The sequence below is a fragment of the Spea bombifrons genome, chromosome 4 (genome assembly GCF_027358695.1).
Source record: "Spea bombifrons isolate aSpeBom1 chromosome 4, aSpeBom1.2.pri, whole genome shotgun sequence".
Classification (NCBI taxonomy): Eukaryota; Metazoa; Chordata; class Amphibia; order Anura; family Pelobatidae; genus Spea; species Spea bombifrons.
In genome coordinates this window covers 55,134,239-55,150,482 of record NC_071090.1, presented here as the reverse complement: position 1 = coordinate 55,150,482, position 16,244 = coordinate 55,134,239, and the positions used below count along the sequence as shown (strand labels likewise).

Here is a 16,244-nt window from a genome sequence, read left to right as displayed (position 1 = left end):
TATTGCTGTTGAATCACAACCCCCCCCCCAAAAAAACTTCAACAACAAAAAGAAATATAATAATTTGATGGTGTACGAGGCAATTAAAACTTTCTATTTCTCTCATCCACCACTAACCTGCCTCGTTGGCTACTGTTGAACGATCACTAGTTATAGATGTTGGTGATGTCATTTCAGATCCAGGAGATGCATCTGCTTTACCTGGTACAACAGCAACCTCAAAGTCTTTGTCTCTGTCAACAACATCAGAAAAATTGAAATCTGTGGAAGTCTCATTATCGCTAAGGCTATCTAGGGTGCTTTGACCAGAACCACTTTCTTCATCACCGGTAAGTGCTGCCCATGAGTTTGATTCGGATGTATTTTCCACAGGCAAATGTAAAGTCTGAAAATGGGTTTCCATGACAGTTGTACCACTGTTCTTCAGTGCAGGGCTTGGCGCTGATGTGGTTGAAGCTAAATGGCGTCCTCCTTCCTTTTCAGAGACTATCACCTCACCTTTCGCAGTAGTTGCTAAAGCACTTCCTTCTTCAGATAGGTCCGAAAGTTCACTCAGACTTAAATTACTCTTCTCCATCATCCTGCGATCATAACTACTAGTGTCTGCTACAACATTCTCTGGGGATTCTGTATGTGATGTGGCCTCTGTGTCAGCAGTGACAGGAATACCATCATCGACTACAGAATAGCCCATTATGGAATCAGAGCTGATAGTGGGTAGCATACCAGTGGTTGATTTAGATGTAGATGTTAACATTGTTAATGTGCTAGGACTCTCACTGTTTGGAGAATCTGCTGTAACAGAAACATATACATTTGGTGAAGTAACAGAATTGTCAACAGTTATTGCATTAGAAACATGTGTAGAGATAGAAAACATATTGTTTTCAGTACTTGAGGATTGAATAGGAGTGCCATGCGCGGGGTAAGCATAAGATGGCAAATGATGATATAAGGTGCTAGTATGTTGTTGGGTTAATATATTTGTAGGCAGTATTGGAGTAGAAATGGAATGTGAATACACAGACGGTATAAATTCTAAAGGCTGATTGATGTCATCATTACCAGAGGCTACCATAACAGCTTCATCAGAATTTACATTGACTAACAAAGAGGGTGCAACAAAATTGTCATGCAAGACCGTAGTTGTATGCTGTGAAAGCGTGTGCTCATCAGAGTTCGGAGACAAGTGGCTGCCAACAGATGTTATATATGTAGAGTGCAACATTGACTTGGCAATAGCATCAGAAGACGAAGGAGACAACAGATAGTCAGCGTTAGAGCTATGGCGATGAAGATGAGATGTCTTATTCAACACTTCACCATCAGCAGAAGCAATGTTAATATCAGACAACTGAAGCACAGTTTGTGGAAGTGCTTCATTAATTGGTTTATCTGGCATCTCATAAACAAATTCCTGAGTTGGCAAAAGTAGCATGTCAGAAGAAACAGAGAGAGTTTTTGAGGCAGTGGTAAGCATAGTTTTAAGCAATATGTCACCAGAGGTTGCTGATACAGCATTAAATTTCTGAACAGGCAGAAGATATTCTGAAATTGCAATGAAATCAGAGTCAAAACTCTTAGTAGTGGGAAAAGACACTGGACGTGTTTCTTGTGTTGGTTTGTTTTCCCTAATTACATCAGATGAAGAAAGTTCTGCAATCATATAATGATCGACAGGTGAAGTCACTTCACCATAAATAGAGGTAGTCTGCAGCCCAGTGTCATAGTTATCTAATTTATCATGTATCATGACCGGCTTGTTTTCATTAAGCTCAGTTGTCCTATAAGTAACTTCATCTCCCGAACCAGATGAAGACACTTTCTCAGCTGTCAATTCATCTACACCATAGAAAAAAAAACCACTACCAGAAAACGGTTCAGAGTTATCCTCATTGCTAAACATGGAATGTGTAGGCTGAAGTAAAGTATCACTTAGTAAACTTACAGTACTTGGTTTAAAAAACAGTTCAGTACTTGACTCTTTAACTAGAGAACCCTGGTGAAATACGCCAGCAGATTCATGCACAGAGGTTGGAGATTCAGAGGAAACCATAAAGTGTTCTGTAGAAACCAAATTACTAGATAAAGAGTAGATGTGTTCAGACACTGTGGAGAGTGCATGCATCTTTAAGTCAGTGCTGGGGGTTTCAAGTTGAGAAAGCAATTCAGTATTATTAAAGGCATAACCATCATAACCATATGTCAATGTCTCAGAAGCAGCATGAACAGTCTGATGTGGCATCACATCAGGGTACTGTGTATGACTTGGTTGAACAAATGCAGTGCTTTCAGTCAAGGCCAAAGAAACATGCAAGGACAGTGTATCAGATGCAACAGCTTGAGTGACTTGCGAAAACATTTCAGAACCTGCATTCAGACGATCAAACACTTCACTACTGGCAGAAGCGGAGGAAAAGGTAAGCAAAGGTACTTCACCATAGGAAGACAGGGTAGGTTCAAGCGAAACATCAACATTGGGAAATAAAGGTGTAGCATGCAGGATCAAATCAACATCTGAAGTAGCAGCAGAAGCTTTCACGAGCTGAGCGTCAGACAACAAGGGGGTAACTAAAGGAAATAATTCACTAGTGTGCGAAGGCTGAAGAGGAGTCTCACCATTAGATACTGGTTGAGTGGTCTGAGAGAATACATCAGTCGCAGGGGAAGCAGAACCTTGTTGTCCTAAGCTTGGAGAGATAGATTGAAATGAAATGTCAACAGGAGACAGAGTAGAAGCTGAAAAATGTGGCATCTCTACCCCAGGAACCAATGTACTTGGATCCAGCTCAGCAGTGCTAGGAGATGTGGACACAGATGTATCAAAACTGACATTGACTGAATTAGTTGCAAGCCGATTCTCTTTATCAGTTGAAATATTAAGTAATGTAGTTGAATCTGAGGTATTTGAGGCATTAAATTCCATGATAGGACCAGGGGAAGTCTTTATCCACACTTTTTCACTGAAGGGAGATGAATCTTCTGTTGTATATGGTTTTGGTTTCTGAGAGGTGTTTTCTGGATTTAATGTCGAGAAAAAAGCATCTGGAGTAGAGACAAGGGTGTCATTCAATTGTGTGTTAGGCTTTCTAGTGGGCAAAAACATTCTCCTCTTCCAACTTGAAGTTGTCATCTGTTCATCAGCACTGTGTTTTGCATCTTTTTCATTGGTAGCTTTAGTTGTGTCTGTAACATTGAGCATCCATAATTCAAAACTACTCTTCAGATCCTTAATTTTGTATGTTGTTGCTTCCGTTGCTACTTGCAAGGGAACCTCTGTGTTCTTCACAGGTCCTTGTGTCACATCCACAGGTGTTTTGGTTGTAGATTGTAAAGTAGGATAAAAGAAAGCTTTATTAACATTATGTTGACCGAGAAATGCTTCAGTACTTGATTTACGCGATGCTAGGTTTTCTTCAGTGTCGTGAATCGTTGTAGTTGTTGGGGCTCCTTGCCCTTCTATTTGGTTAACGGTGCTAATAGTGCTTAATACAATTTCAGGTTTTTTGTTTTCACTGTCCTCTTGAGGCTCTTCACTGTCCTACAAAGAACAAAAATATGCCCTACTTAATGTTGTTATGGTCTCTAATAAATGATAATGTGTGAAAAAAGTAATGTGTATATACTTTAATGATTATATCAGGAGACAAAACAACTGGTTAGGCTTGATTAAATAATCAAATAACCAACTTGAAGATTATTGCCAGGACTTTCATAGCACATCAGACCTGCATTCTTATTGCTTGAGTTTTGATACAGGGACCTAAAATCTGATCATAAATCGAAGTGTGTTCAAATACATTTTATATAAATCTGTTAATTATATTACAAGAACAACCAAAAACAGATTGAGATATTGAAGAATATGTTGATTAACACATTCACCTAAGGCAGAAATTAGCTAGCAATTATATAGCCATAACTTTTGTGGGGTAAGAGGGGCAACTGCCCCAAACGCCAAAAGGTGAGGGACACAATTGAGGCACCCAGTGGCAATGCCCCCACACCCTCTTTTGCGACGTCACCCCAGGGGGCCGAACCTTTGACTCTAGTTATGGCTCTGATGGTGTCCTTTCAATTTCACACATACTACTGATCAACTTAAAGTGGGAGTAATAGATTAACATAAAAAAGATATATTTTTATACAATTACCTCAATGTCCTCTTCAGTTTCTGTTAAATCAATAAAGGGATCAATTCCTGTGGTAAGAGTAGAATTGAAGGTTTATTGTTGAACACAATAAACTTGAAATAACATGCAGTTTAATAATGTACTCATAGATATCAACACATTCAATAAGTCATAATGATCGTGTGGACATGTTTTTAAAAAAATACGCAAGCTGTACACTTGCATAGTTAAATAAATGTACACTCGTGATAATGTTTTATCGGTATCATTGCAATTACAATGACACTAACTTCTTTTTTTGTTGATATTACTATTTAAGAATTGCTAAAATAAGCACTAGAATGGATGACTGAAAAGCTTATTTGCAAAAGCCCTTTTCTGAGAACTACTCTGGTTAAACTATAATTACATAATCTGTATGTATGACAAATGAATAAAACTGATGAAATGAAGAAGACGACACATAAGTGTGCAAGTAATGTCAGCTGTCACATAGAAATATAACATTTGACAGCAGATTTGGCTCATCTAGTCTGCCCTTTTTGTTCTGCAGCATAGCTTTGTCTGCTACTACCATGGTGCATAAATACATGAAAAGGGGGGAATTCAAATATGAATTATGTTAAACTGCATTCAGTTATGTGAGTCTGTCCCGGAAATGGTTTCATTTTACCAAATCCCAGTTTCCTCAATTTATAATGGAATCCCAGCCAATAAGCTAACTTCTTCCAATATCAACATTTGCCTCTTACATTCACTTTGGAGGAGATACCAGCTTTCAAACTCCTAAGCTCTCTTAAAACTATCATATCAAAATCGTCTTAAAACATCTTGCATCTCAAATATGCTTTACTACCTATTTTCCAGGAAAGAAAAGGAAAGAATAATAAAAAAAAATCTTACCTTCCAAAGAGTATGATGAGTTTTCCAGAGCTTGCAAATTACATTTTATGTTTTTGTTTTCCTTTGCTTAGATGCAAATACATGTAATAAAGTCTATATTATACAGTGATATGATATTTATTATTATATGCCTTAGGGAGACCTTGTATATTGATATACAAATAATACTAATACTAATAATTATTAATATATTTACAAATTATGGGTTATATATATCTATAATAATATATAACGGTTTAATTAATTTCTATTTCATTTATAATCATAATACTTGAGATAGAGTAGGCATGTATCTTCAGATTGAGATATGCCATGCCCGCACTGTGCTTTGTGCTAAATAGCATTACTCTCATTACTCTATCACCGAAATAAAACATAAATATATTTCTTTATCTGATGCATTGGCTCCATACAGTCAGTAGTCATCTACCTAGCCTTTGTAAGTTGTTTGGATATAGACATTATGCACACAGTGAATGGCCAGCTTAGGTCTGGTGTTACATATTTATTCGTAGGCCAACTTTCAGTAGTTCATAATTCTTTGCATGCCGGATAGATTGTAGGCAAACTAGTTGTATTGTTTCCTTCTGCACTCACACAGAGGGAAAACTCAATATATCTTAAGCACATATCATTAGGGACCCTTCCCCATTGTATGAAATCCCCAGGACAGAATTTGAAAACATAATGTATTTGTTCCCTTGGAAATTGAAAAATGATGGCAATGTAACTGACAATAAAACACAACATGGACCAAAAAACTGTTACAACCAATATATCAGCATCATTTCCTGGATAACAATCTTGATATCATTTTCAAATGTATTATTAATTACACATGCACAAACACCGTGAATGAAAATGGTTACGTGTTTCAAATATGACGAGTGAACCATGCTTCATCTATAATGCAAAGTTAAAGAGATCTGGTCACGTGTAAGTATTAGGATATAGAAGCAATGAAGTGATTGCGTTCCCAACTGAGCAGAGAGGTTTATGGAACAGTATACAGAACGCCCATGCCAGCATTATAAAGCAGTTATTAGGTTTGTTTACTAGAGATCCCATGCAAAAATTAGGCTTAAGTACTTTCTTTTACCTATTATTTACATTTCCTAGTAAGCCAAATACAACAGTTCACAATTATATTATTGCTTTTTTCACATAAATACTATAGAATATGAATTGTAAGAGAACGTGATAATGTTAAAGTTGCATATTATTGCATAGAACCTTTAAGTAAACCCACATGTGAGAGAAACATGGAATAACTTGCGCAACAAATCATGAATGTTAAACATAAACCATTATGACATATATAACTCCCATATATACGCATACATTTTGTATAAAATCTACTGAAACAAATGTAATGGAACAATACAAACAGAGGTAGTAAATGATTTGTCAATAATGATGGTTCAAGTTAATATGTGAAACGAAGATTGTCAACACATTGTGTTAAAATAAATCATTTCAGTATCCAGATTGTTTTTAACATTGATATTATGTTTTTTTTCGGCAGAATAAAAACACTGGACCAAAAGCTGAACCCTGTCCCAGGTTTCTCAATTAGAAATTATCCCATTGCCAATAAATGTGTCTATTCCAAGATGTCAAACCCTACATACGTCAATACCTTCTTAATGATCTATCAAAACCGACACAAGTATTACAAACAGGAGGCTTCATTCTTGATAAGGGGCAGATGTAAAATGGCAGTAGTTTTGGGGATGATCATCAGATTTCACCAAATACCATTTAAGAAATGATTAATACAGATACTCATTTCCAATGCTGGTCTCTGACATCCTTTGATTGCCTGATTGCTATCACTGGCCTAATAGACCTTGCCGCTAGGACTATTACTGAGCTTCTTTCCTCTAGTCACAGATTACACAGCTGATTAATGACCAACCAAGAAGCAATCCGAGGATACCCTTTATTATAAAAATAAGACTGCTGATGTATTGATCTACATCAGAACAGAGGCTGATGCCTGAGCCAAAGAACTCAGATAACTGTTCTAGATATTTTTTGCATAAGACAGTTTGATAAGGGTAGTCAGCATTATTATGATCCCAGCAATTAATAGTTATTTTCAACCTAAGAAAAGTCTCAATAACATATGTGAGAGTAAAGTAAAATTAGTAGTACAGAGGTGTTCTAATTTTAATTCATACACTTTTTACACGCAGTACAAAAGTCTGCATTATATCGTCATACAAGCAAAGAAAATCAAATGAAAATACTTTACAACACATTGATTGCTCGACTCTTCCACTATTATAAGACTCGTGTGACTTGTGGTATGACTTGTGGATACTTTAAAAACCTGGCCCCAATAATAACACTGTGAATATGATATTTTCCCAACATGATAATGATAATATATATATGAATGGACCTTATTAGATCATCTAAATACACATTAGTTGTTGAATGTCACAGTGAAAAAGTATACCCTAGCTAAATAAAATGAATTCAACAAAAATAAATTATTACTAAAAATATATGATTGATAAGATGTATGAAATTCATTTACATCTGCAGGAGTGTTGCCTAGTCCATGCACTGTATTGCATGTAAGTAAAATATTCTGAATGAAATGAGGGCTTAGTGCTTAATGTCATATAATATCACACCAAATTTTCAAATAGTTTGGCACAATGTTATTTAAATCGCATACCTGGGCCATCTACTGTCATGTCAACAATCACTTGGTCGCTGCGTTTTCCACGTAGTCCATTTGTGCATATTGCTACCACTTGTAGAACGTAACTTGTGTTGGGCAATAAGTTATACACTATTGCTCCCTATATAAAAAAAAGTACACAGATAAATCAACAAATTCAAAATAAAGGGGCACACACAACAGTATTAAGAAGCAATTAGCTTACAAAAACATATATGATTTCCACTATTCTTAGTACGTAAGCCCATTGATAAAGAATAGAAATACAGCACATAACATTATTGATGAATATTATGAGAAGCCATAACATCAATATAATGCTCAGAATATTTAGTTTAAGAGTAGTCACTAGAAACAGTAACTTTGTATCCTATGAACAAGCTTTTTGAAGAATTGTAAAATTAATTTCATGATGCAGTTAAGACATTATTTATGGATTATAAAGGCATTCGAGTGTATTACCAAGTCTTGATAGCCGTCAGTCAGATACTCATGCTTTGTTTGATCTTCTCCTTCTAATTGTTGATAAAATACCAAATATCTCTCAATCACTCCATCATAAACAACCCTTGGTCGCTTCCATGTAATCAGGAGGCTTGTGTCATTCTGTGCATCTGCTCTCACATCATCAGGCTCTGAACTGCAAACTAAGACACAAAGAGTCAGAGGTTTTAGAAATATGTAGTAGACTGGATTTTACCAGTTTTCTTAAAACCCCAGTGTTTACGGGAGCCCTCTGAACAAAAAAAGCAGTACCATAAGGAGAATAGCTCCAGCAGAACTCACTCTTCATGATCTGATTGCCTCACTGATTGGCTGGAAAGAGTTCCCATTGAAAATCAAGAGAAGTGCATTCCATGCATGCACACAGGGATCTGGTTAGACCTCCCTGGAGCGTTCACTGAGCCAATGCTGGAGCTGACGAGCAATAAGCAGTATCACGTGCCAGGCAGAAGCATATCTTGGCTGGGTGGAGCACTAGGCCTGATTCAGGGCAGCACCCCAGTGCCGTGATATGATGTTCCTTATAAGTGCTCCATAGTGGATGTCGGCTGGTAACAAGGGAAAGCTCCCCAAGCAGCACAAGCAGAATTATTTTTCCTATAATTTGGTTATATAATGCACAGTACATAGAAAATTGTATTTAATTTGTTGAGGTTTATGTTTTAAACACTTGGGGGTGCTATAGACACAAAAACTGCAATTCCAAGGCTTCCAAGTACAATTCTAAATGCATCCACAGCAGCAGTGATTACTGTTTTGAACACCTGTTGGGCTGTTACTTAAAACCCAAAAAGCTTAATGCTTCCAAAGATATTCAATAGTTTATTCTGGATAAACGTGAAAAAAAATAACCAGGGAATCTTCAAAAGGCCTATGTAACTTGTTATTTAGGGGAAGTATGTCCAAAACCAATTAGGTTAACCAGTTCCTGCACGTCCTTCCCCATAATAACAGGTTGGTAACCAGTTTTCTCCATTCCAGTCTAAGAATTCTTCCTGGGTTAACAGGAAGCTTCAAAATGGCTCTGGAACTCCCATGATGTTCTCCAGACATGTTTGCAGAGCGCCAGGAGAGTTTTAGTTCGACAACTCTTTTAGATCTACTTATTACACGAGCTAGTATGTTTTCAATCAGATTTTCCTACCCAACATTGCTTGAGGAAGAATTTACAAGGTCATTTTTATTAGTAGGTTTCTCAAGTAGTTTGTCCTCTCTGGGATACAAAACAAATAAAAACCATTCAGGGACCTGATATCACTTTTTAATATGTGAAAATATTAACTTTACAAAAAGATGTTGCTCTGGAAGTTGAGTTTGTAAGACTGGCTTCTGGCGTACATATAGGTTGACCCTGTGCTTTCAGTTTACGCCAGGGTTCTGGGTATGCAGAGTGTAGTGAACATTTCTTTATAATGCTTGATGAGCAGATGTTCAGCAGTAGCTTCTTATGCAATATCTTTAAGTGTTTTAGGTGTGTAAATGTATTGTTTCCACCCAGTAGTGAGTGATAGGTTTCCTTAAAGCCCTTCAGGCAATTCTTGACTTTTTGGTGATGAGATGACTGCTCATGTGCTGCACACCTTTTAATGACACACTTCTTTAGAATGCCTATCACTAATAATGCTTTGCCTGAAGATCTGCATAAAGCTTTAACACAGCTTAGAACTGACATTTAACCCTTTGGCAGGTTAAGAACATGCAAGTACTACTTGATTATTAGATGAGGCAATAGATGAGGTTATGTTCTATCTATCTGTCTATCTATGCATTTAGGACAGTTTATTAATTGCAAGTCTTCCACTTAGACCATTTTATTTTATAGGTAAACATATATTATGATATATGTTTATATGCAGGGTACAGAAAAATAGAATTTGACTGCAGATAAGAACCATTCCTTGTCATTGATCTCATCTTAGATTCAGGATAGTCATTTGTCAAATGCATGTTTAAATTAACTTCTACCATGATTTCTGGCAGACTGTGACACTTATCTGACACCCTCTCAGTAAAGTACAATAAAACATACAATTTGCCCATTACCTATAAGGCCTGTTGGGACCCAAATCCCCCCAGCTGTGTGTTTGCAGTAGAAGTCCCTGACACTTTAATTGTAGCAAGAAAACTGCCGGTGAAACATCCAGATGTTCTCAACTGAAGCTAAAAAATATCTGTTTCTTTGATTCATGTTTAATTGTGCTCCTAGCATGTTCCAATTTGATGTGGCTGGGGAGGGTACTATAATGCCCAAGAGCAGGAACAGGCTGGCCTAGTGGGCAATTGTTCACAAAGGGCCTGTCCAACCTGGACCGAGCCAATCGAGGAGGCAGGAACCAAGCAGAGTCACGTAATACAATGCATATGTATGTATGTTAGCATAATAGTGTATGTGTGTGTTAGCATGAACATGTACATGTAACTGTTTGTGTGTGAGGGGAAGTGTGTAAGTATGTGTGTTGGCGTGAGTGGGTCTCCTTGTAAGTGTGAAAGTGTGTGTGTAAATATGTGTGCCAGTGTGTATTTGGGTTAACGGGCTGGGCAAGGTTGGTTTGTCTGCCAGGTGTCAGCCCTCCTCTGCCCCTAAGAGATGTGAACAGCAAGGATCAGGTGTGTGGATTGATGGAACATCTTGCTGTACATTCTTGGTTCAGTAAAGATCGGTAATGGAAAAGCAATAGTTTGCGCCAGTTTGTGTTCCTCACACACACAACACACAAATATACCGCTAAGAACCCAAGTAAAATAAAGACACAGAAGGAACAGCAGAACAATGTCTTACAGTGCAACTTATAAACATGACTTCTTGGGGAAGCACTGGGAACCGGTTACATTCAGAAACTAACTCTAAATGTGTTCTTAACAGAAAACTGTATGCATTTAGGACTTGTTTATTGCATTCTAAAGTAAAGGGAAGACTAAACCATGAAATAAATACATAAACAGGAAATTAAAACCAAAGCATAAACAAAATTTCATATTTAGAAGACTCTGTTTCTCCTACCGTTTTCATTTAATCTAAAAAGGCAGATTACTGTACTTTGCTGTGTAACCTAATACAATTTAAAGCTGCTTCCAACTGATTAAGCTCTTTATCCAACATTATGGTTCTGACTCATAAATAATTTATGGTTTACGCCCAGAACAGAAGAAAACTGAATAAGTATGAGTCCTATCCGTTAAAGCGTTAAGGGCTTTCTTATGTAAGGCATATTTGCGCAAATCATACTGTAACATGTTGGAACAGATGCGTAGATTGAAAAGGATGCGAGAGAGAAAATAATTACCTGGTTCAGGAATTTCCTCGGTGCCTGTATACGATGAAAACACTTGTCCAGAGAACTTATACTGCTGGTGCCGAAAATTGTTCTGTAAATAGTCCATTACCATGACATAACCTGACTGCTGCATCGTGAGGATCTCACAAAAATATTCCAACTGTAACACAAAGAACAAAAAATGCATCACACTAATGGTTATCTTTAATAAATGGCTGGAGATGGTCTAACTGATGTAATAAGCAGAAATATTTAATATTGTGCTTTTTTTTTATTGTATTGCTAGAATACTTATTAAAGTTTTGCTAAAGCAGTGGTACCCAACCGTGAATCTGTAGGATCTCCAATAGTGTAGATTTTCCGGATATATTTAAAAATGCTTGCTTTGCATGATAAAGTGCCACTAAGCACTAGCTTCATTTGAGGGGGGCACAATATTTTTTTTAGAAAGCAGCTTGCATAATCGAAGTTATGCACTGCTTTTTCTGAGCAACCAACATAGTCAGCTTACTGTGTCCGTACAGGAACACCAGCGCTAATTGTCACATATATTCATAGTACCTGGCTTTCAGATATGGTCACCGTGTCCTTAAATACAATCCATTCCACTGTTTCTGAGCACGGCGGAGTTGATAGCGATCCGTTGTACGTGTAATATTTGTCTGTGTAACTTGGAAGGAGGTTAAGCAAAACAAATGGCTCTACAGTAGCCCTTTTACCTGTACGAAAACACAATTATGCACATAAGTTACATGACACAGTAACCAAATTGGATAAAGAGAGGTGATCGATAAAATAGCCAGATTTTATGACATTAAGTTTATTTTCTATATCTTACACTCTGGCGTTTCAAAACATTGGTTCCATATAGGCATTTCATAGAGGGATATTTGGCAGTTGATTATGGTGTTTGGCTGCAGATGACATTATTGTGAGCTCAACCATCACAAGAGATTTGAGTAAAGGTAAAGGAAGTTAAATTGGGCACCACAATACCTTGAACTGGTCATGGTATATACCAATGTACTCAAAACAGCCGTAATAACAATCGACATTGTCCTACGTGCGATCAATGTCATCCTAACTAGCTACACAGAGTTTGGTGCCATTGTTTACCGCATTCTAATTAACATTTTTATAATTCTGTTTTACTATGTATTTGATTGGTCTCTGTAGCTTATTGCACTTTTCATGCCGATTCCTACTACAGATCTACTGCATAACCGGACTGATGTAGACAAACCTTGACCCATGAGAATTCCAGAATAAAGAGTACAGCTTGAGCTACATCTACCCAAAAATGCTAGGGTGCTCGTTGATTGTGAATGAGAAAGGCTACGATTTAATATACAAAAACAATCTCAGGTTTCAAGGAAGTTGAGAATAAAACTTCTACTTACCATAGCGATGAACACGATTTACACCATCGATAACTGCTTCATAATTTGGGTTATCCTCTTGACCAACCTGTAACAGCACAAGATATTCATAGCTTATTGCATGGTCATGTTTTTTTACTTGCATGCTGCTTGTTATTGAAACAAAGTAATTTGCTTCCCAAATTGCTTTAAAATCAGAGGGGGACCCTTCTGTAAAGTTGAACTAGGGAGACCAGTAAGATGGGGAGCTATTAATCTTCTGTTTATTTTTAATTGAACATGTTTCAACTGTTGAGTTTTCCACAAGTTTTAGTTTAAAGTCACATGGATACAAAATGGACAGGTCTGGACTGTTCATGTGGCAAACCTGAACGATGGGCAGGTGGAAGGTCACGTGGTAGATCCAGTCCTTTAATGGACCAAAAAATGACTCATTTAGTGGGTTAAACATGAAAAAGTGATGCATTGCTCGGAAAAGTACAAGGTATTCGATTCTTAAACAGTTAACATGCTTTATCTCTTATTTCATTAAAATAGGTGTGTTAGCTGCCATGGCGACTCACCAAGACAGTTGTCATGGAAACTCTTAAAACTTTCATCCCACACAAAACCACCTTCAAGTTTATTAGCCTATAATCTGGAATAAGATCAACTATTAAGGGGCAAATTCCAAATGCCTATTACTGTTTCAATTAAGTTCAGATCATTAAAAAAGCTGTTACAATCCAATTAACAGCATTTTATTATTATGTTCTAGTAAGTTAATGATGTTCAATGTTTTCAGACATGTTGCAGACCACCACCTATAGTTCTACCCTACAGTATGAGAGCATACATTTACAGAAGGAAATAAATGAAATTAAATGTAAACATCCCCTATAAAACAGGATGCAACATATACAATTTACTGTAGCTTTATTCTAGAGCAAAATGGCCGATATGACAACTCTACTGTAGGGACAATTTCCAAAACAAGATGTGAACACAAATACACTGTGCATTGTTTATGTTTATATAACATATAGTTTCATAGCTTTGTTAATATACTTTTTTTTTTAAAGAAAAAAATACATATTCTGTCAGAGAAAACTACCCACTACAGAATAGAAATTCACAACGGCATTTTTCGAAATGTCCATTTTTAATCGGATATTTCATAAATAATTCATACTTTGTAGAAATAGAAAAGCTGTTTTTTTGGGGTTTTTTTTTAGATCATACCCCAGGCAGTAGGTGGTTTGTTGACATGTACCTTTTCCTTATATCCATTCAGGATTGAGTATTGCTTGGCACCATTGTAAAGTTCAGAAAACCCCAACAATCACACATTTAAATCTAAATGCATTCCTAAATTGGCATTCTACTGGGGAGACAAATATTTCTGCATCCCTTAACATAGTAACAATGTTTTATCTATTTGAATATTTTAATATGAGAAGCTTTAAGCTTTGCTTTGGAATCCTCAACATCCTTTTCCTCTGTCATTAGCGATTCCGATCTGGATATCTTCCGGAGCCTGCGTATTATGTGATGTCACTGCTGTGCCGTGCATCCATCTGAGAGACAGCTGGCCACTCATCCTCCCAGCCTCCCTAATCCACCTCTTTTCAACAATTCTCCTTACAATCCATGAAAAGCTCTTCCTATTAACCCTTCACATGCCCTTTTCTCCCTGAACACTGTCTCCACAGGCAGAGGCAGAGACACTAGGTTTAGAGGGCCCCTAAGCAGAAAGAATTAAGGAATATCAAGGGGATTTAGTGGATATTAAGTATAATTAATGAAATATACAGTGTATGTATATATATATATATATATATATATATATAATATATAAGAATCACAAGGTTGAAAAAAATACATTACAGTGATATAAATTCCTTTAAGAAGGGGTCCTTAAACCAATAGGGGCCCTAAAAGGTTGCTTAAACATCTTATGGTTGGGTCACCACTGACAATAGGTGAATTTCCCCTCCTCCCTTTTATATACGGTATATTTATAGTTAAAAAACAATTCCAGAGACCCACTCATTTGAATCATAAAATATTTTTGGAAGACTCTGTGATTCAAGTCCATTTACATATCACCATGATTAGCGGATTGTAATACTATGACAGCCTGTGTCAGCCTCTTGGCTTAGTGTTGACAAGGAAAGTGGAAAATGGTCAGCTTCTCCGCATTCATATGCCAATTTACAAATCGCAAATCATATTCTAGGATTTTACTTGCTATTCTTTTGAAAATAATTTATTTACAGTCTTGTCAGCAGATATGGTATTCAGAAAATCGACTGACAGTTCAAAAAAGGGAATGGGCAGAGAGAGAGTATCTCCAGAAACAGCAACATATTTAGGAACAAATTGGAAATGGAGATTACGGAAGACGTATAAACGAGTGCTCAAGTCCAGAAAATATAGTGTTTTTCACATTAAATGATTTGGCATGTTTCACTTACCTTAAATAAGATGGATAAAGCTTTTATTTTCCCATTTCCACTCACTGCATCATCGTAACTTTTGAACTGGTCACTATTAAAGCAGAAGATTTGCATCTGTCAATACAATTGGGGAAAAAAATTATTTTTGCATTTAAATAAAAGTAATGTATTAGCACAATACAAAGTATTTTAAAAAATGAAAAATTCGATGAATCAAGAAGCCTATTCGCTGTTCTATTCATTAAGCTCTTTGCTTTGATTCATCCTGGTACTGTATTTTAAACCTGTCTTTGGAAAAATGGACACAATAGGAAAATGACAAATTCTCACAGCCCTGATTTATCAAAGCACTAGGTTGTTTGTCAAGTCCAGCAAGATGTGCATACAATTGTTGGAAGTTGTAGAGAACTGCTGGTCTACCATATCTTTAGTTGAAATACATTGTCAGTTCCCCTAAAGCCAAGAACACCACAGTGAATATATTTTAAATTATGACCATAATTTAACAGTAATGCACTTCATCCATTTTCTAATACATGCGTGGTGCAAATAGTATCAAAGGACTGCCTTTGAAACAGCATTTGTACTCTTTGTAGTGGACCAGACAGACAAATTACTCAGCATGGGAGAGCAGGTGAGTGATCTGTGGCAAGCTTGAGTAGAGAGGACTCGGCAATTATTTGAGAGGCTAAATGACACGTACAGTATTAGAGCTGCAGAAATCTCAAGGGGATGCCTCAATAATGAAATCTCCAGGAACAGCGACATATTTAGGAACAAATTTAGTATTATGGGGAAACCATTCGCTAGCATAGAATCTTTGGCTGATACACCTTAACACATTGGTACTTCATGGAAGAGGTGGGATGGTGGGATTTAGGTGCATGGTGAATATAAAGAAGGAAGCAAAAGAAACA

General features: G+C 36.8%; 1 protein-coding gene across 5 annotated transcripts in view; it reads right to left on the bottom strand.

Annotated features, from left to right (window-relative positions):
• The window catches only part of PTPRZ1 (protein tyrosine phosphatase receptor type Z1), a 78,957-nt gene that overhangs the window by 25,889 nt on the left and 36,824 nt on the right, over positions 1-16,244 (bottom strand). For 2 of the 5 annotated variants that reach the window (XM_053465327.1, XM_053465329.1), the window contains exons 5-13: positions 15,346-15,441; positions 12,911-12,977; positions 12,072-12,229; positions 11,520-11,670; positions 8,194-8,378; positions 7,726-7,852; positions 4,155-4,201; positions 2,620-3,541; positions 118-795 (exon numbers count right to left, since the gene is read on the bottom strand). In XM_053465327.1, the coding sequence (XP_053321302.1) occupies positions 118-795; positions 2,620-3,541; positions 4,155-4,201; positions 7,726-7,852; positions 8,194-8,378; positions 11,520-11,670; positions 12,072-12,229; positions 12,911-12,977; positions 15,346-15,441 (2,431 nt within the window). The remainder of the gene's footprint in view (positions 1-117; positions 796-2,619; positions 3,542-4,154; positions 4,202-7,725; positions 7,853-8,193; positions 8,379-11,519; positions 11,671-12,071; positions 12,230-12,910; positions 12,978-15,345; positions 15,442-16,244) is intronic. The other 3 variants (XM_053465330.1, XM_053465331.1, XM_053465328.1) reach the window with 2 other exon arrangements.